The 23759-nt window shown below is 37.3% G+C and overlaps 1 protein-coding gene across 4 annotated transcripts in view; it reads right to left on the reverse strand.

Annotated features, from left to right (window-relative positions):
* SEMA3A (semaphorin 3A) overlaps positions 1–23759 on the reverse strand; it is a 171700-nt gene that overhangs the window by 47947 nt on the left and 99994 nt on the right. For all 4 annotated transcript variants that reach the window (XM_065049221.1, XM_005512064.4, XM_065049220.1 and 1 more), the window contains 2 exons: positions 20611–20704; positions 13876–13995 (listed from right to left, as the gene is read on the reverse strand). In XM_065049221.1, coding sequence (XP_064905293.1) covers positions 13876–13995; positions 20611–20704 — 214 coding nt within the window. The remainder of the gene's footprint in view (positions 1–13875; positions 13996–20610; positions 20705–23759) is intronic.

Consider the following 23759-nt stretch of genomic DNA (forward strand, 5'->3'; position numbering starts at 1 on the left):
AGAAAAAAGAAAAGATAAATTATTTGATAGCACAGGTGTGATGAAAACCAATAGAAAAGTCTTTGCTCTGTCAGGAAGTTGTTCTCCTCAAACTCTGTTTAATTGGTATGTATGTACTTTCATTTTGTACAAGAAAAACCTCTTTTTATTTATTTATTTATTTTAATTCACTGATAGTATTTCAGAAATATTTGATATAATTGCTGTGACTTTTAAGAATTATGACCTTCTTGGACTAACATTGTATCAGACAAAAAAATTTATCATTTTTCAAAAGCAGTGAGGGAGGAATTTGCAGCACGTGTGCTTGTAATACATAGCAGCAGGGAGAGTAATTAGCAGAAAGTTTAGTAAAAGTATTTAAAATGTAATAAACAAATGAGATGCACTTAAAAATATAGATCCTGTAATAAATGGGAAACCATGGAATATTTTTTAAAGAATACTTTCTACTGACAGGTCTGCCAAAAAAAAAAAAAAAAACAAAACAGCTGAAAGTATGTCAAATATGGAGCAGAACTGAGTATTAATAACGACAACCTATTCACACAGTCTTGTGAAAAAAAGCTGATGTCTCACTAGTCCATGTAAAATATCTCATAAGAAGGTTTTGCACCTTTCCCTCTCATGGAGGTTTTTCTGCCTTTAGTGGAAGTTCCTTTAGAGAAAAAGAAGAATAGGAAACAGAGACCAAAGGGATGGGTAAGTGAAGAGAGCTGTGCCCCATGACTGTCAGATTTTACAGTGAGTCAAATGTTATTGTAGAGCTCAGGAAATATGATTAATCTCACTGACATCAGTGGAACATTTTTTTGCTATTTACAAGGGTATTGAATTTTGCTCAAACAGCAGTAAAATAATCAATAAACACCAATCCTCAGATATATGACCATATTCACAGATAATGTATTATCATGGAATGATTTCATAAAAGCTGTGGAGTGAATGGGAAAAATACATAAATCCAGTCTTTAAAATAACTTTTATTCTGTTATTCTGAACAATTATCTGTAAAAAAACTTCTGTTGCTGAAACGTTATCTGGTTTCTTCTTATACCAACTCATCTAATAAAATCTTCTAACAAATCTTGCTGCACTTACCTGAACAGAAATCTTTACAAACCTTCCAAAAGGAAATGAAATTTATATATATATATATATATATAAACATATGTTAAAAATACTCTTTTCTATAATCCAGGAATTTTACAAAACCACAGGCCACCCTCTTGAAGAAGTAAATCAGAAAGGGAACTATTTTGTCCTCATTTACTTAGTATGCCTGTGGCAGGCCTAAGTGCTCAGGAATATCAAATTCTCCTTGATGTTGTACAAGAAATGGTGGTCTTAAAGATCTACGGTTTAACCTTTGCCTTTGACAGAGGTAATTTTCCCTGATAATACTACAGGATGTCTCACCTTCCCAACATGTGAAACATTCAGCCTATAGCCACCAGTGATATGGATCTGAGAAGACAGGGGAAAAAGAACTAAAAAAGACATGTCAGCTGGGAGTTCAGTTTTGGTGGGTTACCCTCAACAGTCCTTTGGATACGGAAACTTTCAGACAACATTTCCATAATATATTCATTTGTCTGTACACTGTCACATCATCTGAGGCAATTACTGTTTCTGACTATCAATTGTTAGCCAGTGAATAACTGTATAACTTGACACATCCTAAACGTTACCACAAACTTTACTATGTCTTTTTTACTGTAGAGTATGCAAAAGCATCTATCCACATGTTAAGAAAACCTGACAGTGAACGAGGATAGATTTATATAAAGCCACAGAATCCAATGGAATAGCAACGGATGGGATGCTTTTGACACCACTTCAAAACCTAAAAGCTAAGCATTGCAGCCTGAGATAAGTAGTATAGGGTGTTGTAAAGATCAAGGGGAAAAAGAACTACCGCTTTGGCAATGCAGCAAAATGGGGAGTTCAGGATCTATTGCACTGTCAAAACTCCAAGGCATGAAAGGAGGAACTATTTGTCAAGCTACTTTTTTTTTTTTTCTATCTGTCCATCACATCTGAGAACTGTGATTCTGTGAATAAGGTATTTGGGGCTTCTTTGTTTATTTTCTCTGTTATTTAGTCAAACATGCTACCTTTACAAGTGAAAAATAAGTATCCATTTGTCTCTCCCATTTGTCCTCTCCCTGTTCTCTCTTCCTTACATCAGGGTCATGAATAAGGCTCTACAGGCTAAATGCTGCTGGTGGTAACATCTGTTTCACCCTTTTGTTTTGCAGGTGTTGCCTGGGGGAACTGGGGAAGAACCCAATGAAGTGGCTCAAGTGGAACTGGAACACTACATATCTGAGAAACACTGGCTTTGCAGAAGTAAATGAAGAAAAATCACTAAAATATTTTGTATCGATTAAAACCCTGAAAAAGTTGAAAACTGATCTGCTGGGAAATTTCATGCCATAATAAATATTTTTGTAACTAGGTGCTTTCCTCCTCTATTCAAGTGCTACAGAAATATTCAGATGTCCTACAGTTACAACACAGAAGGGTCTTCAAGATGTAAGATCTGACGTATCATAGTATTTCAGAAATAATGGAACTAAAAAATCTGCAAGGAACTAACAAATCTGAATGTAAATACAACAGATGATCTATCTACATTTTCTTGATCTTACAAGCTCTTTGTGCATGTCTAATCACAAAGTATTGCACTAGGCCCAGTCCTGCTCTAATAAAGTCAACAGCCACAACTCTGCTAAATCCAGACGTCAGAATATATCCTTGAGAATGGAGCTTAATCTTAGCTTTGCAATTCTTTGCTAGTATGACTTTTGAATTGTGCTCTTGAGCTACCTGAATGTGTTATCAGTGTTTTAAATGCATTGATGTTTCCACTTTGCTGTAAAAATAGGCTTTTAATACAAGACAGTATTTAGCAATCTAGTTCCAGCCATCAGTTTGATATCAGCCGTGACATTATTTAATTTTCAGAATCACAGAGGTTAAAGCTCACTGAACTATAAACAGTTGGAAACATGGAGTGTAATCCCAAGGCACAGCTCTGCACAAGCTGTAATTCAAATCATATTGCATGCTAAGCTGAAAAGGCAGTGCAGGTCCCAGAGGGCATGAATAAATCTGCAGTCACTGATTTGCCACACACATTTGTGTTGGGATTCTGTAACTGTGCAAATGTGATGTCTTCCTTTAGTGCAGAAGACCTGTCATCTACTGAGATTTGTAATTAAATAACCCAAAGAACAAAAGCAATTACTCAGCCTTACAAGCATTCAGACTGGAATTTACACAATTTCACAAACAAAGAGAAGGGGAAGCTATGGAGACAGAGAGAAAGGGCGGCTTTGAGTCTGCAACTTAATTCAGCTGTGTCTAGATTTTAATGTATAGACCAGGTATTCAAATACCTGGCTTACTTTGAACTAATAATTCCGTCATCGTTAACTCCATTCTGAAGTGGATGTTCCTCCATCTAAGGAGCCAATTATGTTTCCAGCTGGCTACATGCCACATCAGGTGCTGGCTTTGAGCAATCAGTTGTGTTAATTGCAAGCAACACTGAATGCCTTTTGGGACAAGCAATTCACGGTTCAGGAATGTTAGTGTAAAGGGGGTTAGGTTCAGCCCCATTACCAAGAACAAATCACATAGTTTGTATAGGTTGCAGACTAACACTTGGAATTTTATGGAATGGGGGATAGAGGTAGGAACAGGCTAAGGAGCTGTATCCTCACATCATTAACTCTGCTGGGTGTGCTGGGCATCTCAGTTACTTGATGAGGTGGTGGTGATGTGGTAGTGGGGCCCTTCCTATATTCAGATCAGCAGTTCTGTCCTCCCACTTCCCTTGTTCTGTCAGGTATTCTGATCAAGGCCAAGACGCCCAAGACATCAGCCATAGTGGGAAAAAAATAATTAAAAAAAATGCATAAGGTTGTTTGATGCAAAGAAAATACTATAAGGGCATAAATAACAGTGAATGCCACACATGAATGTTGAAGGGCAGATTTATATAAAAAAACCCAGCCATTGAAGAATTAAATCATTCTAATTAAATGAGCTGAGCACTGCCGTGCATAGAAATCAGTAGATCTTTCTTGGCTGCATTTGGGATATTCTCATTTATTATCAGCCAAAGATCTGACCTGAGGTATTTTTTAGCATCTAACTTCTGTCTCACTACCTGAATAACAAGTTTTAGCAAGTCTATCTGTCCACAAGGATTGATTTCTAATCCGTTTGCCAGTGAGTCTCGGCACTAGCACTATTTAAAAGAAGAATCCTGCCCAAATGTTGGAGGTGATGAATGGGAAGCTTGGATGGAATCATTAGAGATAAAGGGAGTCAGTGTGTGGCAGGGAGGCGGAGGAACTGGTACAACCCCCTAAAGTCTGCAGGTGCTTAGAAACAGTGTGGAGGTTCAGGAAGTGTCTCTAATACCCTTTAAAGGCTCAGTCCCTGGTGTCCCACATGACTGTGCAAAGAAAACTTAAAACAAAGCCATCTTATTTCTCCCTTTAACACAGACTAAAACATTGCCAAACACTTTTGCATCTGAAGCTGTGAATTTAATTAAATTCAATGCAACTCGCTCAGCACTCTCTATTTTTGTGTGGTTGAAACCTTTAATTCTCCCCCCGCTGCCCTGCAGCCAGCATGCTCTAGTCACATCACACTTAACCTTTGCCTTGGCTTCTCAAAAAAGAATTTGTTTCACTCTATTCACAGCTTCAACAGTTTGGCAAACTGCACTTGAGTGCTGCGCTGGGCCTTTATATTGAACACACTAATCTGATTGTTTTTCCACTCTACAAACTTTGGGTCAACAATCAAGCTGCTGCCAGAAACTAATTAATTTGCAAACAGGCCCCATTTTCACAGGGGGAGAGCTTTTGAAACCTATGTCAGCAGAGCTGGTCACACCATGGTGACATGCATTGTCATGGCATCCACTTTCCTGGGTAATTCTCCTCACTAATTTTTCACCACACACATGAACTCAAATTACCCAGTCAACAGTAAATCTCTATTGAATGCCCACCAAACTCTGAACGTGGTGGCCTGAGAAGAGGAAATTGGTATTGACAGGGTCAACACTCATTAAGTTGATGGCTCGAGCAGAAGGAAAAAAGTACCCAACACAAGAACATAAAAAAAAAAAAATTCAGATGTATGTCATATCCCAATGAAGGGGGCTGTAAGAGACCCACTCCTGCTTTGTTGAAATCAATTAGTATTCTGCTGTGTGATTCCTTACAGGCAGATTTCTGCTAAACTTTTCTTGAATAACCGGTTAGTTACTTTTGTGAACAGGAAAGGAGGCATAATTTGGTAGCTAAAAGTCACTGTTTTCCAAGCATCAGAGCTGTGATGTGCACTCATAGAGATCACGGGAAACCTACTTGAAATTGCAGGGCCTATAATGCATAGACTTTGTCCAGTGGCATCCTGCCACCTAATCTGAACTGTCCTTTTCCTTAAGTTGATTTGGATATTTTTAAAAACAATAATTATAAAGAAACATGTGGTGTGTAATTAAAAGTGCGGCCTACACCAAAACCAAAGCAAAGTGTAGTTTTAGAACCAAAACACGACACCTGAGCTGGACAAATTACTTTTTTTCCCCTATTGAAATTCATCTCCAGGGCAAGAAGAGAGGCTTCCTATGAACTGATGCATGTTGGTAGTGAGTTTGTATTTATATATATATGTAAAGATAGATATGGTCCTTTTAATCATATATTAACTGAAAGTACTAAACAAAGCTTTCTAGTAGAGCTTATTGCCATAGCTACCACTACTTGAGTTATATACTGAGTTTGTCACCTTTATGTGAAGAGACCATCAGTTTACAAAGCTGCCCATTGCCGAGTCTACAAATTATTCATTGAAATAAATACATACAAATAAACAATCCTTTCTGGTTAAAAAAAAAAAAAAAAAAAAGAAAAATAAAAAAAGGTTTTTAGAGAACATAGAATATCACTGGGACTACTGATAATAAGGCAGTTGCTGGTGTTTATTATTCAGTGTGAGAAGGGTAAAGACCTGGAGACATCCAGCATCCAGAATGTGACTCCTGAAGCATACTCATGCAGATGGGTTTTTATACAGCTCTAACTGATACTTGGTGGCAGATGAGACTCAAATTTGTTTATCTAAAGCAACGTCTAAAACCACCAACTCATCTGGGTCATGAAATTTGATTCTGAACACCCAAGTGAGATCACCTGATTTGCCCTGTACTGCCAAGTGCACTGATTTATCCAGATCTAGCATCTAAGCAGAGCTTGTTCTGGCTCTTTCATCCTATTTCCTCCGAAGATAAGTCAGAGCATAGATGATGGGAAGGGCTACACCCTCAGGTCTCTCCTCTTCATGAAGCTCACCAGGATTTACCGGGTCATTGACCTGGTATCATAATCACCACTGACATAAAGTCCCTAAGATTTACCAATTCTAAGGCATTTCACCAATAGATCAATTCAGTATAAGTGAGTGAGTGGAGATCCACAAGCTGGGAATCATTTCCAGGTCTCTGTTTAGAGAGAGACTCTGCACTGATCTGTTTGGGACTGGGGTCATACCCCACAGCACTTGTTTTGGGAGCTAGGAAGTACAGCATGCAGCAGACAAACTCCTCTGGTCTCCAGTAGAAACAGTGCACAAAGCAGTCTGAGCTCTTCCATTATTTTTGATCTTATATGCTCTATAAAGTGAGTCACAGTATGAATTGCAGCAAAGCATAGCTTCTAATCTACACTCCCAGCTATTATTTTTTTTTTGCTGTGGATAATAAGACTGACCAAGATAAAACCCATAAATGAGCCCATGGTTAACCGTGTAACATATGCATAGCCTAAATCAGGTGTTATTAGACTGATTTGTATCCTAACTTCCCGAAGCATATTGTGGCTATAGCTCAGACCAATATGTTTACTGGTGCAAGTCTTTTTGCCCTAGGTCTCATTCTCCAGAGTGTCAGGAAGTTCTTAAAATGTACAGTCAACGAGGGTATGTGCTCTCCTGCTTCATCTTTCCTACCCACTTTTTCCACTCCAGCTTCAAAACTTGTTCTTTGGCTACTTTTACTGATTTTTCATACCTAAATGCAACAAAATCTCATCCACAACACTGAAATTCAATGAAGAAAACATCCTAAACCTAGATTGTTGTGGGGAAGAGGGAGGAGAGAGAGAGAGAAGATCTATTTCCTCAAAAGATTTAAAGTAATTTCATTCAAGCCACTTGATGGGAGATTATAATTTTTCTGCTTGTCTTTACTCACCACCTGCATGATCTTCCTCACATCCAGAAGAACTGTAAAGCACATTCCCTGATTTCTACTTGGTCTTTGATTTCTGAATCAAATGCATCTCTCATTTTGTATAAAAGGTACAGGGAGCAGTTATCAGACAGGATGAGTCAGCTGTCAGCTGGTTCAAATCCATGACTATATCTTCTTATCAAGTATTCAGCTGAACCTATGGCTTCCTGAGTCGTAACCATTTCAGGTAAGTGACAGTGTAAAGGTCAAGTAATAACATTAAGAAAGAAGTGATTATTTTGTGAATTCAGAAATTCTACATTTCTTCTGAGAGAAAATGAATGGGTTGTAATAAAAATGTATAGAGAAGAGATTTGTTAGATTGCAATGAGAAAAACAATTTAAAATTCATATTTGGTCTCTTAAATTTGGATCTACAGACTTAAGGGAGAAAAAAACACTGTAAGTTGAGTTTGTATGCCATTCTGTTCACATTATTATGCCACCGTCACCATAGTTTCTGAGTACATCCTAGCACTATGTTAGGTGACATTAGCATTTGTCACACATGGAATTTATCACTGAGAAATTATTACTATTCTTAGCAATGAAGATAATGGGAATGAGGGTGGAAGGGTGTATTGAGTGAGAAATGAGACTTGCATATATGGACATGTTTTGCTCCTGCAAGGGTCGGAGTTGTTCACGCCAGTATAAGCAGCGGTGGGAAAGTGTGGGACTTGGTCCACACCACAGCCTGCATGATAGGAGATATCAGCTGACTAATTTGCTTCAAATATAGAAATGCATATTTTAAAAGCAAGAGATCCTTGTGAGGAAAAACAAAACAAAACAAAACCAAAACACCACAAAACGACAAAAACAACAACAAAAATAGACACCGAAAAAACCCTCTCACTGTTTTCACTGGTAAGGTTGTTTAAATATGCCCTTGTGAACTTATGGAAATTCAGACCTGGAAGAGACTTCTTAGTCCCTTGCAATGTCAGGCAAGCATGCTATGACAACACATAAAACGTTATCTACATTCCTCTCAAAAACAGCTAGGCTGCCTCACTGACTACTTCTATAAAGCAGATTTTTCTAATTTCATTTCCCTCGTGGTTTAAGGCTTCTAATATGCAGTTCATACCCTGTTTTTTTGGTTTTGTTTTGTTTTAAATGTCCTTTATTTAAATAGCTCTTTCCTTGCTGGAGATTTATTGTATTTGTAGCATTCATCACCTCTGTTCTCCAAGAATATCTCAGATGTACTTTATGAAATAACCCCCAGGTACCAGGATGGTTGGGTTTTACCTGTGCTGGCAAATCAGCCGTTTTCCACATCTGCTTACATTTGGTGGTATGTATTTTAGTGCCTTCTGTATATCTGGATTGGAAATATGTAGGAAGTAAACTGGGACGTGGGAAATTAAGAATGCATTTAGGGTCAATGGAGTTACACAGAAGAGGGGGCATTAGTGGGTACGTATAGGTGGAAAAAGGGTTTAGTGTGAGTGACCAAAGACAAATTATAGGAGCAAACGAACAGATCTGAATCTCAGCAAGGGTAGTTGCAAGAGAACAAATACTAATTTTTCAACACCTTGACCAATTTAATACATTTTACTGGAGAGGTAAAAATCCTATAAACTAACTGCAATCTTGTCTTTCTCTTGCCATACATTGCTCTACTATGCAGTACATATATATGCAAAATTATGAGAGTATGTTGCCAGTGCTGGGACATCCTACAAACTGCCATAACTGGAAACAACATAAAGTGATGGCTAAAGTTCTGTATAAATGCCAGGGGAGTATCAAATCCACGTTTCCTGTGATGGAGCCTGTGAAATTTAAGAGAGTGTTTTCTTTTTTATTGAACAGTCGCTCAGCTTCTATAATTCTCAGCTGTTTATGTAACTGTAAAGTAAAGATTACCAAGGACAATAACCCCAGGGGACTAAGCACAGCTACTACCCCACTTTAAAAATTAAGCCATGGAAAGTATGCTAAAGTAATATCATAGAGCTGGTTTAAACTCATAAAAAGCAAGGAAATTCCAAGCCAGGACTGGAAATCCAGACTGACAGTCTTTCTTAACCCCAGGCCTAGTAAAGAGGGTGAGTGAGGCCAGTATTCCCTCGCTTTTCTGGGGTGCAAACCACATTCATAATACTATCTTAATGCAACTTTTGTGATTTCATTTCCTTTCAAATCTTATGTAGCTCAATTCTGTTTCGCTTTTAAAATAAATGTTTATGGTTATTCATTTCACAAAAACGTTAACAATTTAAGGCCAGATCCTCCCTGCTCAAGTCAGGGAAGATGAGAGCAGCTTCAAGCTTTCCTTCTGCTTCCCTAGTCACCAGTTTGAAAACTGCCTTCAGTACACTGCTTTTGCATTGTTTAGCATTTGCTTTGCTACACTGCACCGCCATTTCTGCCTTCTTGCCTCCAGCCATGCCCTCAGCCCTCGTCTGAATGCTGCCGCGGATGATGTTCAGCAAACGCTGCCTGTAGTTCACCAGGGAACTCTCTGGTACCAGGGGAAGCTGCTCCAACCTGCTCAGGCTTCCTACATATCTCTTTTTTTATTGCTGAAGTAGCTCATAGAAGCAGGACCTGATCTACGCTTTCTTGAAATAACAGTAGCTTCTGATAGCTCTGAACTAGAAGAGGCAATGGTACATTTAAAGTAAAACATGGGTTTTGCCTATAGGCAAGACTCTGTAAGATACAAGTGTAACATCAAAGCCTTTTCTCCTTGTAGTAAAGCTGGACAGGAGATGTTATTTTCAATTTCAAGATTATTTTTTTCTAAGAGTTCAAAACTGTGCTTGACCCTCACTGGGACCAACTAGGACTGTCAAAGCTCTTTGTGCAAAGAAACTCCATGCACTTACCAGAGGAGCCAATAATGTCCAGGGTGAGCACGCACATGGCTTATAACAAAATACATGATTCAGTCTGGGGCACTGAACTGCAGCTTTTCATATCCAAGATGACTTTCCTGAGCACCAACATATTTTACTCTGTTTTTGCAAATGTCTCCATGTCACATCTGGCCAACGCGGTATCAATAATTAAATATACACTGCTACAGTGACTGATGTATTGTTCCCTACCTTCTAGATGAATGCCCTGACTACATGGCTATTGAATCAGTCTCCCTTGCTTTATTTGGCTTGGTGACTGTTTAATTATTTACACAAAATGAAATGCCTTTAAAAGCCTGTGAGCATTTAATATCTTTAAAAGTCTTTAAGAGCTGTTGGTCAGCACCTTCCCTTGGGCCGGGCACAGTTCAAAGCTCTCTTCCCAGTAACATTCAACTTTTTTCAAAGGTGGAGCATCTCCAAAAAAGTGACTGTGTGATCTCTGTAGGAACTCTGTTTTCATACTTAGATCCAAAGACTTTCGCTCTGTGCACTGTCGTCCTACTTTTACATCAGATCTGGATGATATTTAAATTCTGGGAAAAGTTTGCAAGCTCTTCATGTGCAACTGTCTTCTTCTCTCCATTTTTGGTACCAAACAGCTGTGTTTTCTGCACCCTGTCAGCTCTGACCTTAGCCTTAGTATGGGAAAAACAGTTTCAAGTTCCTGCTCTGAATGAAGTAAACATGAGCAAGGACTTACAACTGGATGTCTCACTGCGCAGCTATTAAACTCCAAAGGGATGAAATGGGTTTGATCAGAACTGCTGTTCTTACCCAGCTTTCAGTGTATGTCCATTCCACTTAAATTTGAGAAGAAATTTCTTCTCAGTGAGGGTGACAGACACTGGAACAGGCTGCCCAGGTGGGTTGTGGAGTCTCCTACTCTGGAGACATTCAAATCCCTCCTGGACACCTTCCTATATAGCCTCATCTAATTGTTCCTGCTCTGGCAGGGGGATTGGACTAAATGATTTTTTGAGGTCCCTTCCAATCCCTGACATTCTGTGATTCTGTGATTCTGTGATTAGAATAGTGTTTTTTAACCTGAGGCTAAGCACACTGTAGAAAGCAACTGGAAAAGCAAACCCACCACAACATAGCAATCCACATCTTTACTAAAAAATATATAAATGTTTGCAAACCTAGGGTTCAAAACTAGTTTATATAGATCTTTAAGAAAGTAGAGTACAACTTAACATTCTGTAAGAGTTTGTTTCATTGAAAGTATTTCTACTTTAAATACATACAAACACAAAGCTGATTTTATAATTATGTTTAAAGGAGACAAATGACAGAAGAAAAAAGTAATCAAAGGACTGGAGTGCCTGCAGAGTTTCAAACCCAAGTAATTATTATTTTTTGATTTCCCTGTTAGATGCTGAAATTAGTAGTACTGTGTGGAAAGGCTGCCAGGACCTTATCACTGAGAATTTTACAGTAAAGACTCAGAGCCTTTAATAGGAACTTTGTAGGGCAGATTTTAAGCCAGTCTTTCCATATTAGGAATGTAAACTTGAGTTGCAATGGACAGATAGATTTCAAATATATACTTAAGGATTATTCTCTACTATATTATTGACAGTTATAAGAATAATTTCAGAAGGTCTCAGTTTGAGTCTTCCCTTTTTAGAATTAGCTTGAAAATTTCCATACAGGAATGTAGGTAAGAACTACACTTGGAGTTGAAAATCTTCTTCACCCTGTGCTATGATAAATGCTGCCTTTCTATTTATACGCTCCTTTTGGCCGATACTTGAATTCTAGAGATCTTGAAGTTCATCAGCTCTTTATGTGTATCTGTCTTCTCCTCCCCATCTTGAGCACAAAGCAGTTGTGGTTTCTGCACCCTGTCAGATGTAACCTTAGTGCTAATTTGGGAAAAGCAGTTCTCACATTTAGCACTGAAAGACTGATAACCGAATCCACAAAGGAATGACACATTTTCAGCGATGAAGTACAGGGGCCGTGGACAATGGCTGTGCTTTCCCACTGCATAAATCCTCATGACTCGGCTGTCATTGTGTAAATCTACTGCACAAAAGCAGATTTTGCTTGCATGATTGGACTTTATGTCATCATGACTATCATAACAAAAGTGGGTGTTGTGTTATCTTTAACACGTTATTGCTCTACCAGGTACCAAGATAGATGGATATGTCTGTAAGCCTTGTGCTTTACTGTCTCTTGAAGTCCAGAAATCTTGTATGTTATTATAACAAAATAAACCAATGAACAATATTTCTGGGTTACTGGGCAAGCACGGACTGTACAACTGAAATGTGATAGACCTGAATCTGTCCTCACAGTAGTCTGTATGAATTATGACAAAACTAAATTTAACACGACAAAAAGCGGATTCATACAACTTGTTATATTAAAATACAGATTCATACAACGCATCATATACACATATATCAGATAGATATATCCACTGCAAATGTTGTAAATAAAAATGTTTATCCAACTTGCAATAGAATTTTGTGGTTTTAATTATGAGACAAGGATTGGCTTTGTTATGGATTGTATATCCAGCTAATATGATAACTGCCATGATACTAGAAGTTCCTGGCTGTAGCTAATTAGATACTGTGTTGTTAAAACATAGTCTGCTCTTAACACATTAAAAATTTACGTGAAGAGTTTGCACTAAATTGCAAAACCACATAAGAAAACCTGGACCTCAGAACAGACATAAATAATGTCTCTAGCAGTGAAAAAATACCTCAGAACAAAATACTCTGTGAATTTAAAAACAGAACTGCAGATGCAAGCAACATGTACAACAAAAGTGGCTAGTCAACTCTTCAAAAATTAAAATATAAATTAACTCAGAGTAACTACAGCTAGAATTACTGGCTCACTTAAATCAAATGTCAGCTCTTTCAGATGATGAACTCATTTCCAAAATGCTCATATCCCTGCATAGCTAAAGCCAAGTGCAATTTTGTTTAAGTTATTGGATTTTTGACTTCAGTAGGACTTGGATAGAGTACTTAGATGCATTTTAAAGTGTTTTGGTACATGAAGCCAAAACCAGTTTTTCTCTGAAAATATCCCTCTCTTCCCCATACATGAAAACAACCAACTACAGGCCTGATTAGTAGTATCCATACAATAATGTAAGCTATTGTGCTTTGTTAAAATGTCAACTATTTTGAAACCAAATACTTTGGAATGCCCAGGACCCCTTTCACTTTCTCAAATTATTGAGAACTCTATTCTGCTCAGGAAGCTTTGCTGATTCACTTTCTGCTGGACTTTGGTCACCAGTGTCAGGTTCCCTTCAATCCAGACAAAAATTAAAGCCTATTCAAGGCATAGTCCTGCCCAAGGCTCTGTAGCTACTTTGTGTTGACGTGTGGCTGATGCCTCCACAAGCCTTGCGCTTCTGTCTGACTTGCACCCTACAGCAGTCTGCTCCTGTGGCATGACTGTGTTAGCTGTACTGTCTGTATATGCTTTAAATTTAATCACACTCCACAAATCTCAATGTAATTAAAACAAAAATGCTTCTTTATAAATCACTTTTGATTAGTTTAAGTGGTTTAAGACAAAATTCTGCTCCAAATAAAAGAGGAGTGTATATGGCACAGATGTTGCTGGAACAAGCCGTGTGCTCGTCTTTAATGGCTAGATGAATGTAACTGGATAAATGTACATTTTACATACCATTTAGCCACCGAGAGTCATGCTGCTCTGTTCTGATTGGATGATGATGCCCCAGAGTCCGGAAAATGGCAAAGTCCCTGCCCATGAAGTCTGCTGCTGTCCCAGAGTACAGCTCTCCATCTGCGGGAGGACATAATTGTAAGCAACATTTCTCAATTTTCCAGTCATGGTAAGTCAGAGAAAGCTGTCCGTCCTAGGTTTATATTACGCTAATAGGGATAATAAGAAAATTACAAAGCAATAAGCCATACACAATGTATTGTCATTGAAAATACATAATGGGACCCACTTTCTCACTGCAGAGCTTAACTGTAACCTCTCTCAAATGAGCTGTATCTCTTGACTGCTAGTTCAGTCTCTTTTCAAAATTATGTTTGGATGCTTAGTCTTGAACAGTGAGAGCTTATACACCTATCCCTGGCAAGCAGTAGCATAGAGCCCCCAAAAAACCTACCTAACTGTGAATGTAATGTGTTTTGAACAGCAGTTTGGACTGGAGACCTACTGGGTGTTCACGACTCTGTGTTGGGAATTGGAGAGTCCAGCTCATTCACTCTTTGCGCAGAAAATTACCAAGTCCCTTGAACTTTTCATATAGAAACTGTCTTTTGGTTGATTTTTTTTTTTTTCTTTCTGAGCAAAAAAATCCTCTGCAAACAGTATCTACAGGAAAGACAGAACATACCTCCTTCCACCTTTGTAACTGTGATACTGGCAAAAGGGCAACAGCTAAGGGAGAGAATAAATGAGATCATTCCCTGCTACCTTGACCCCATGCATATCACAGTGAACAAGTGAATTAAAAATTGACCTGTGATACTTCAGCCTATAAATGGCACATACATAGCCTAGCTGGAGACGAAACTCATAATATTAGAGTCCCAGTGTGCCCGTGCTCAGCCAACTAGAAGTATCATGGAGGACGTAGAGGGAGACACAGCCTAAATTCAAAGGATCAGGTCAAGTTAAATACCTTCCAACTGATAAAGAGAAAAATATCAATAAGTACATAGCGATCAGATGAACAGAAAACAACCAGGAATCAAAGAACAACATGTATCTTTCTGGCATTAATGTTGAGCTTATTCATGAAATTACTCTGAATTGAAATTGCTAAAAATGCATTTCTTAGGACTGTGCCTTTTTACATCTGTATGTGAAATGACATACCCTACCCTATACTTTCAATATGAAATAAAAAAATATTATTCCTTCCAACAGCTGTTTTCAAGCTACCTGTCTTAAATGGGTCTTCTATGAAAAAAGACAAGTTTCAGGATAAAATAACTCTTGCATTAAGCTGAAGTAATAAATTTTTCATGGTCATGATGAACTGTACCATATCCTCATTTTAAAGTGCCCTTTAGGAACAAGTTTATAATTTTCATGGCAATTTTAGATATTTCCATGGTGGGACAACCATGTCCAAGCATGTCTACTGGATACCACTGGCATCTTTTCCTCAGAACCCTGACACCATGAAATTATCAACTGAACCTACAGTGGCTCTGTACCATATGGTAGTCATGAAAGTCAGGAAGGGTGAAAACATGATAGCAGAAAGGCGTGGAATTGAATGGATTCACAGCAGAGCTTAGAAGTAAATAGACCGGTCGTGCCCAGCAGGAGGTGTAATCAGAAGTGAAACAGAACAGCATATCATTAATTAACAATTTATCATTCCTCTATGTCACTTTCAACTTTTTTTGAAGGGGAGACAATCACTTAATTATAGTGATTATTATGTACCGGGTATGCAGCTGAGATTTTAGAGAACATAAAGCTTTTTTGCTTGTGAAAAAAATGGCTTTGATGCTATGCTTAACCTTTCTTTAACCTCATCTTCATTTTCTTGTCGTTCAGTCCCTAGTGAGTTCTGATAAATCAATATAAATCAAAGGAGGAAAGAAAAAAAACCAAACAAGTCCTATCTTACTTCTTAGTTATCAACTAAAAATGAATAAAGAAAGAAAAAAATCTATATTTAATACTACATTATTAAAATTAAAACAAATATAGCTCAAAAACTCATTAAAATTATATATTTGCAATATTTAGAATTGTAAGGCTTTTGGCACCTCAGCTTCTAACTCAATATATAAACACCAGTGAAAGCCAGGTTTGACTCAGTTCAAACCAAGACTTTTTCATGTTCCTAGGCTCTTATAGCTGGTACATTTTCATCAGTGGTAATAGAGTAAAAGTTTGCCAGTAACAGGCTTCGGCAGTTTCCAGCAGGGGAAGAGTCTGTAGGAAACTAGTTGACCTTTCTTTGCTTTTGACTACAACCCCTCCAAGTTTCACTGTACTCAGACCAGCGTCTGCAGTTTGAACTGATTTGCTGTAGTCACGTAAAAAGGGGATTTTGACTTCTGCTAGATAGAAGTACCAAGGAATCTTATTTATTTTTGTAAGGCTTTAGATAATTTTTGCTAAATGCAGTGTGAGCCTCAAGTCAAGTCCCAGATGTGCACATGCTTTGAGTTAGTACTATTTAAAAGCTATATAAGGATTTTTGCCTTCTGTCTAGATAGAAGTACATTCATCTTTGTTCCCCTTTGCAGACCTTCTTTTGGACTGAAATTTACCCATTGCTTGTCTAAAAAATTATTCTTTTATGTCACTGATAGTCTTCACTGTGTTATTGTCAGTAGTTTTAAACAGTTTTCATTACGAAAGTGGAAATGAACATTTTGAAAACATGAATATTTCTCAAGGAGAAAGAATGCAGTGAAAAAAAAAAAAAAAAAAAAGAAACAACAAACAAATAAAACCCAAACCAAGCCAAAAACAATGAAAGTTATCACTTTGTATTTCCAGCCCAGCAGCATAAAGCAACTACTGTTCCAAATAAGCTGGTGGCCCTCAGATGTTTGTATAGGAAACAGCTCTATGTTTGGGACACAAACAATTTTATCCCGAAGAAGTAGCATATTGAAGTATGAATTCAAACAAAAATACATATATTGACTTTACTAAGTAAAGAGGCAACAACTAAACCCCACAGTAATGCCTTCATTTTGGGGAGGAACCGTTTTCCCACATACTGTACATAAGCAGCATGGACCTGTGAATACCTCCTCAAGTTCATCAGATACAAAGTTGTTAAAAACTAAGCAGTACACATTTATTTGTTGAATTGTTTCTATTCAGCCTTTAAAGAAGACTGCATTCTTTTTTTTAAAAAAAAAAAAAAAAATATTTATTTATTTATTTAGTTAGTTAGTTAGTTATAGTTATAGATATATATATTTATATATATATAGAAAGAGTACAGAAGTGTAAGCTTCCTTTTTGAAATAAATAAGGAAGTTGAATGGATGGGGAATATGGGCAAAAACAAGCCTTGAACATCCTGGTCGGTCTCACTGGTAAGTGTTTCCAAATGAAATCTGCTATCCTTGATTAGTAGGTTTATTCACTGAAGTTAAGATTTTTCAGATATACATGGCAGTGGTTTGACTTCACTTCTTTTTAAAGATGACAATGAAAGCTCCCAGAAAGCAGAATAACTCTAAAATCCTGAACCTCATACATACTTAGTAGTTAATTTCTAATAAATAAGATAGTAAAGTTCTCCCTTGGCAAGAAGCTGCTGTATTTCAGATCACATTAATCCATATAGGGAGCAATAAGCCACTTAAGCTGATTTAATTAAAAAAAAAAAAAAAAGGAAGAGGAGTGTGTGGGTTTTTTTGTGTGTTTTTTTGTTGTTGTTGTTTTTTAAATATCAGTGAGACACAGGAGCATAGCCAGCTTTGGGGATTCTGGATCACCAGAGCTTTTGAAAATCCCAAAGGGTCATTTCCTAAAGAGGAACTGACTGATAATGAGACAATGCTGTCTCCTTCTCCGAGGTTTTTTCAACTATCCCAACACAATGGCTTTACACTAATACATTCAGTGATAATTTTCTCCTGTGATTACATTCCTTGAAAACCAGGCTGCTTCTCATTTTCCTCCTGCCCTGGAATACACACTAGTGGTGCCCAGGGACTGCTTAGTCTCTCCATTTTCATGCATTAGCCCGTTCAAATGGAGATTGTTTAGTTAGCAACACATAGATGGGAATGGCTGAATAACGTCTTATATTACTAGGAACTAGTTATATCATGTTCCCAGCTGGTGTTTACTTTAGAGTAGAGTAGCAATAACTACCTTTAATGAACAACTCTTAAAAAAATAATGAAAAATGTTTGCAGGTGGAAGGAACAAGGAACATATACTGGAAAAATATTGGAACAATTTAATAATGATGAACTGTTTCTTTTTTTTTCCTTTTTTTTTCTCCTTTTTTTTTTTTTTTAAGAGAGAGGAAAAACTGGAGGTCCTTCTTACACTTTCAGCTGAAATATAAAATAAGAATCCTTTAATAGCACTAATAGTTATTAAAGATCTTCAGTTATGTCTTGCAAATTAATTTTGGTATTTTACCCAACTTCCAAGTTGGGTAATTACATTTCACTTACCTAAGTTTATCTACTAGTTACAGAGTAAATAACATGCTTTTCTCCCACATTTTGCAAAATCTCTTTTTAGTGCTTCTAATGAATAACAGAGATTTATTTTTTTTCCTCTTGTATTCAACCATATTAATTACTCTTACTTCTCAGCCTTCTTTTATCTTCCTGATAGCTGCATTGTATTGCGAATTATAACATTGCATTTTAGTGAGTGCTGGGTAATAGTTTCACACAGTTGCCCTCTTGAACCTAAGATAAGCCATGGTTACTTAGGAGGACCAATACTTCTGGCACACTAGCGGCCAGGAGTAGCTGAGCTCAGGAGAAGGGGTGAAGCAGCCCATTTATGTTCTTCTTTATGTGAGGGGTTTGTGGCCAAGAGACTCCTCTGACCTTCACAGACCTGTTCACTGCTTCGCTCCAACTTTTGACAATAGTTGGGCCAAAGCTCTGCATGCACTAACTGCTTGGCCAGTTCATTCTCTGTTCCTCACCTATTTTGAGGGAAGTAAATTATTTTGCCTTGGTTTATTATTTTATTATAAAATTTACACTTTTTCGGCAAAGATAAGAGAAAGTCATTATGAAAATTCAGTGAATTCAGTGTATATCTTCTGAAATATCAGGGGAACCTCTGCAGTGGAGGACTGAAGTAAATGTAGCATTATAGTCAGTACCAAAGAACAACTGTGAGGCACCTATGAAGATGCAGAGAAGAAATGGTGTTCATATTCAGGATGCAGGAATGTTATTTTTAACTTCACCCAGAGTTTTTTGCAAGACACTAAAGTAGAAATTAGTGAGTGGCTTTGAATGTTGAATTTGCGCCATTTTCTATAGTGCTAATACACTCGTGGTTCTAATTGAAGTCTGATTCAAAGCAAAATATCATGCTCAGTTTATTGTTTATTAGGAGGAAACATACATGGAGTAAAAATTATAGTGGTAGGGAGCGGGCTCAAGAAAGCAAAGATGTTTTAAAGACAAGAAATCTAAGCCAAGGGAAATAAGATAATCATATTTGTGCCAGACTGAGTGAAAAAAAAAAAAGGAATGTGGAAAGCTAGACGCTGTTGACTTTGTGCAGTTGCATACCGGGTATACCATGTAATACTGGCTTGTCATCATTCTCTTTCTTTATTGTATATTAAAGTAAATAGTAAAGCCATTCCCTTGAGACTAGCTCTGCCACAAATTCAAGTCGCTCCAGGCACTAATTTATACACTGGCCTTTTACACACACATTTTTTTCCTTGCTGTTTGTACAGGGTACAAGTTGGAGCAAGATGTGGGCGTCTTTCTTGTTTTTCCTGTTAAAAAGTCCGTGTCCCCAGGGTTGCTCATCACCTGTGATCATTAGGGACTTCGAAGATCAGGAAATGAGACACACTCAAGACTAAGGTTTTGTTGATGTCTGTTTTAAATGGCTTAAATTTTTAAATATAATGTAAATATAATAAGGGTAGATGGTAGGCAAGGCCCTAGACTAGCAATATGGACAAAGTCCTGAAGAAACCAATACATCTGGTTATGTGTAGTTTCCCAAAGCCTTCTAAGAGAATTTGCAGCCTTCTGAAACTATTGTTGCCCCTTTGCATTTGAAGTTGCAATAAATTGCCAGAAAGTTACATATTAAGGATAAAGTGACTACACCGGGGCAGAGTTGTTACAGAAAGAAGAACTTAATTTGGTTCACTATTAATTTCTTCTTAGAAAACATATTTTTGCCTTTTTTTTTTATAGGGAGAAACAATGAACATAATTTATTAATTCAATTAGATAAGTTAAATCAATTAGATAAATGCAATCGAGTTAGTTCAATTAGATTAACATAGTCCACATACTCTATACTTCCATATTCCATGAAATTAAGTAGTACTAATTCAGACATACATGATTTCTGGAAATCCTTGTGTTCTGGCCAGGAGTTCAATTCACTGTCAGATAGATCTCTTCAGCTGAAACATCATCTGAAGGCCTAGACTTGTGGCTGCTGGTGTATCTCCAGCTCACATGCAGGTACAATTAGGTGATAGACCTTCCTTGCCAGTAAAACTAATGTAAGAAATTACTTATTCCTGCTCCCACTTTGCTCTCAGCTGTTCTGGTGTGACCATCAGTGAGGCCAGTCTGTAAACTGAGCAATAAAAATACCTCCAGAATCACCTAGCTCTGGAGAAGAGAAACGTTTTGCAGAATCAGGGTCTTACAGAGGTATAAAGTGGCTTTACAGTGAATGCACATCTCGTTGAACTTTTTTTGTGGCACCTACCTACTAAAAGAGAAGCTGTCAGCAGTTTAGGATCATAAGGGCTTTTCCCTCGGCCATTTTCAAAATGTGAATCTTCCATTCTAAAAATGTTGTCCTGTGGAGTGGAAAAGAAGAAAGAAAAAGCAACATTATTTGGTGAAAGAATATTAAAAAGAAGTTGAGTAGAGTGAAGTATATGATTCATACTGTGTTCTATGGCTTCAGAGAAGTCAAATTACACTACGTGAGGATCTGGAAAACATGTCAACCTTCTAATCCGTATCGTACTGAAGGCTAGTCAAAACTACAAATACACATGCACAGCTTGTGTCTCATCTATTTTATTTCACATACAATTCATGGTTTCATTGCATTCTTTTTTTTTTCCACTGAGAATGTATCTGAGTAATAGTTACTGAAAAAGCTGGAAATTGAAACTTCTGTCTGAAAAAAAACCACAAAGCCTAGTTTTCAGACTAGACTTTTCGGAAATATCTTGCAAGTGTAGATTAGTACATAATACAATGCTAAATTATGCTGTTTCTAACATCAAATTCCTCAAATTCAGTTTTAACTCCATAAAGTGAGCTTTTTTTTTCTTTTTCATTTTTCAGTATATACAATGAAACTTTTAAAATATACAGGCTGAGAGCAAAGCATATGGGGATATAAACCAAGATTAAAAAGGACTTCAGTCAGCACTAACTCAAATCAAGGTCAGTAAATCCAAAGTAATGGGCTTTTCAGTACACTTAATTACTTTAATTTTAACTGGGGGACCAAAGCTGCCAATCAATTTGAATAGTGTGTTTATCTTACATTTTGCAGTGAGGCTAAAACCAGAATAATAGATGCTTTTTGTACAGTAGATTTTTACCTTGACAGAAGACTTGTTGAGGTCACACCAAAAACTTAAATTTCCGTTTCCCACCTGCATGTGGTTGATTTGCATTGACACCTAATTAAGTCAAGGAGCCCCAAATCTGGGACAACCCTACTCCCAACAGTTTCTCTGGTTACTTAGGCCTTTGCAACCAGTTCTCAGTTGCTTATTCCTAAAAATTCCCTATGAGGTAGATGCTGAAGGTCTTTCTTTAACTAATATTTTCAGGACCAACTAGCTTTTACTGTAATAGAAACTACAGTGTGATATACTCTCTTTTTTTCCTCACTGAGAGAAAAAGAATTAAAAGAGATCAGCCATGTCTTTTAAGAAAATAAACAGTAAATAAATATCAGAATATATGTCTAAAATATATGTATTGATAGTAGAAAGCAACTAAGATGATGTTACAATATTTTCATAACATATCAGCTCTTCATCTTGATTCTCAAGCACTTACTGCTTCCACACCCCACTTTCTTATTCACATCATCCCTTTCCAAACACAGAATCATAGAGCTGCTTGCTGGAAGGGCTTTCTAGATATCATTAAGTCCAGGAGGACTTGAAAGAAAACTATTGTCAACACAGGGTATGGCCAGTTTTGGTTTTGTCTTGCCAACTCATGAAAACCTTCAGGAATGGAAATTTTATAACCTTTCTGGGCAACTTGCTCTCATATTGAAGATTTTTTCTGAACCGAGCCTTCCAAGGAACAGCTTGTGACTTTTTCTCCTTATTATATCATCTGCAATGATGGTAAAGATGCAAATAGATGAGAAAAGCATCCATCGTAACTATCTTTCAAGCAATTATAGGCTGGTCCTAAGCTGCCTGTTCAGCTTCACTTCTCCAGACTAAGTCTCAAGCTACAACTTCATGAAAACTTAACTAGTGTGAAACGCCAGAGTCTGGGCTCACAAGTAAAAGTATCAAAATTGTGCACAATACTTTCATCCTCAAGGGCAATGGCCTGGTACTCAGTGCTGGAGACTTGGCACTCCACAATGCTGTGAAGGACGCAAAAAAATATCAACAACTCTAGTTTTATTCAGCAATTGCTTTGGTAATGTTTTTTTAATGTGAAGATCATTCAGGAAAATAGCTGGTGTCTTTCTCACAAGCAATAAATTCAAGCATTTGGAAGCAGAGCCCTCCCTGGCACCCTGCCTTCCTCATCTTGTTCGTCCAAGGCCTGGGCCAAACCTACTTCCAAATGGTATTATTTGAAACCTATAGAGTCCATGTTTCTCTAAGTGGGTCACAGGCTACAGTTTTTATTACACGCTTGTTTAATTACATCACGCAAGGATACATCCGTGTGTGGGCATTACATATTTTCAAAGGGATATCAGAAGGACTTCACATTTCACTCCATTTACTGGAGAAAAAAGTGAAGGGAAAATGGACTGTTAGCAGAATGGTCTATCTGGAGGGGCTTACTGCACTGCAAGATAAAAAGTTTGGATACAACTCCATGAAGTTTGATCCCAAAATTCAAGCTCAGTCTCCTAAGGCGTGTTCTTGTAGATGTAGCCTGCCTGATTATGTTTATATAGTCATCCTGTATACAGTATCTGTAATATCTTGCACAGTATTAAATTTATTTCTTTGTCTTTCAATTACTTAATAGTCCAGACACATTCCTTGCTTCTATCCAGTTTTCTGACTTTGCTTCTCCTAAACAGAAATTAATACATAATGAAAAAGAAAAATGTTTTTAAATTTCTGCTGTAGGGTCCATATCTAGAGCTTGCGCAATAAATAAAAGTGGCAAATTGAGGAGAATGCTAGGCCTCAACTACAGTAATAGAAAATGGCGCTAATGCTACAAGACATTATTGAAAAATGTTATTATCAATCTATGTTTTCTTGGAATTTCTTCTTAGTCAATGATAATTGCTCAACCTGCACGCCAATGGATATTTGATAAGGCTATAAAGTCAGTAGCATGACAGTGAAAGCAGAATATATTCCCAAAATAATCTCATATGTCATTATAAGACAATACAAAACAGATGCGGAAAGTGATTTGGTGTAGGAAGGATCTGATTTTTGACTATTCTTCTGGTTTATGTCACTGTAACTCTACTGATATTGGTGTGTAGCTGACAAGAAAGAGAGGAGAACTGGGTCAGCATAAGTCAGAGATGATCTACTCTTGTCTTTGTGTTTGTGGAATAAAACATCTGAAATAAGAGGCATGACAAGGAAATCCCACAGTGTTTTTGTATTTCATTTAAAATGCAATGTAGAGACACGTACAATAAGTTTCCAAATGTATGGG

Source organism: Columba livia, chromosome 1 (assembly GCF_036013475.1).
Source record: "Columba livia isolate bColLiv1 breed racing homer chromosome 1, bColLiv1.pat.W.v2, whole genome shotgun sequence".
Taxonomy (NCBI): domain Eukaryota; kingdom Metazoa; phylum Chordata; class Aves; order Columbiformes; family Columbidae; genus Columba; species Columba livia.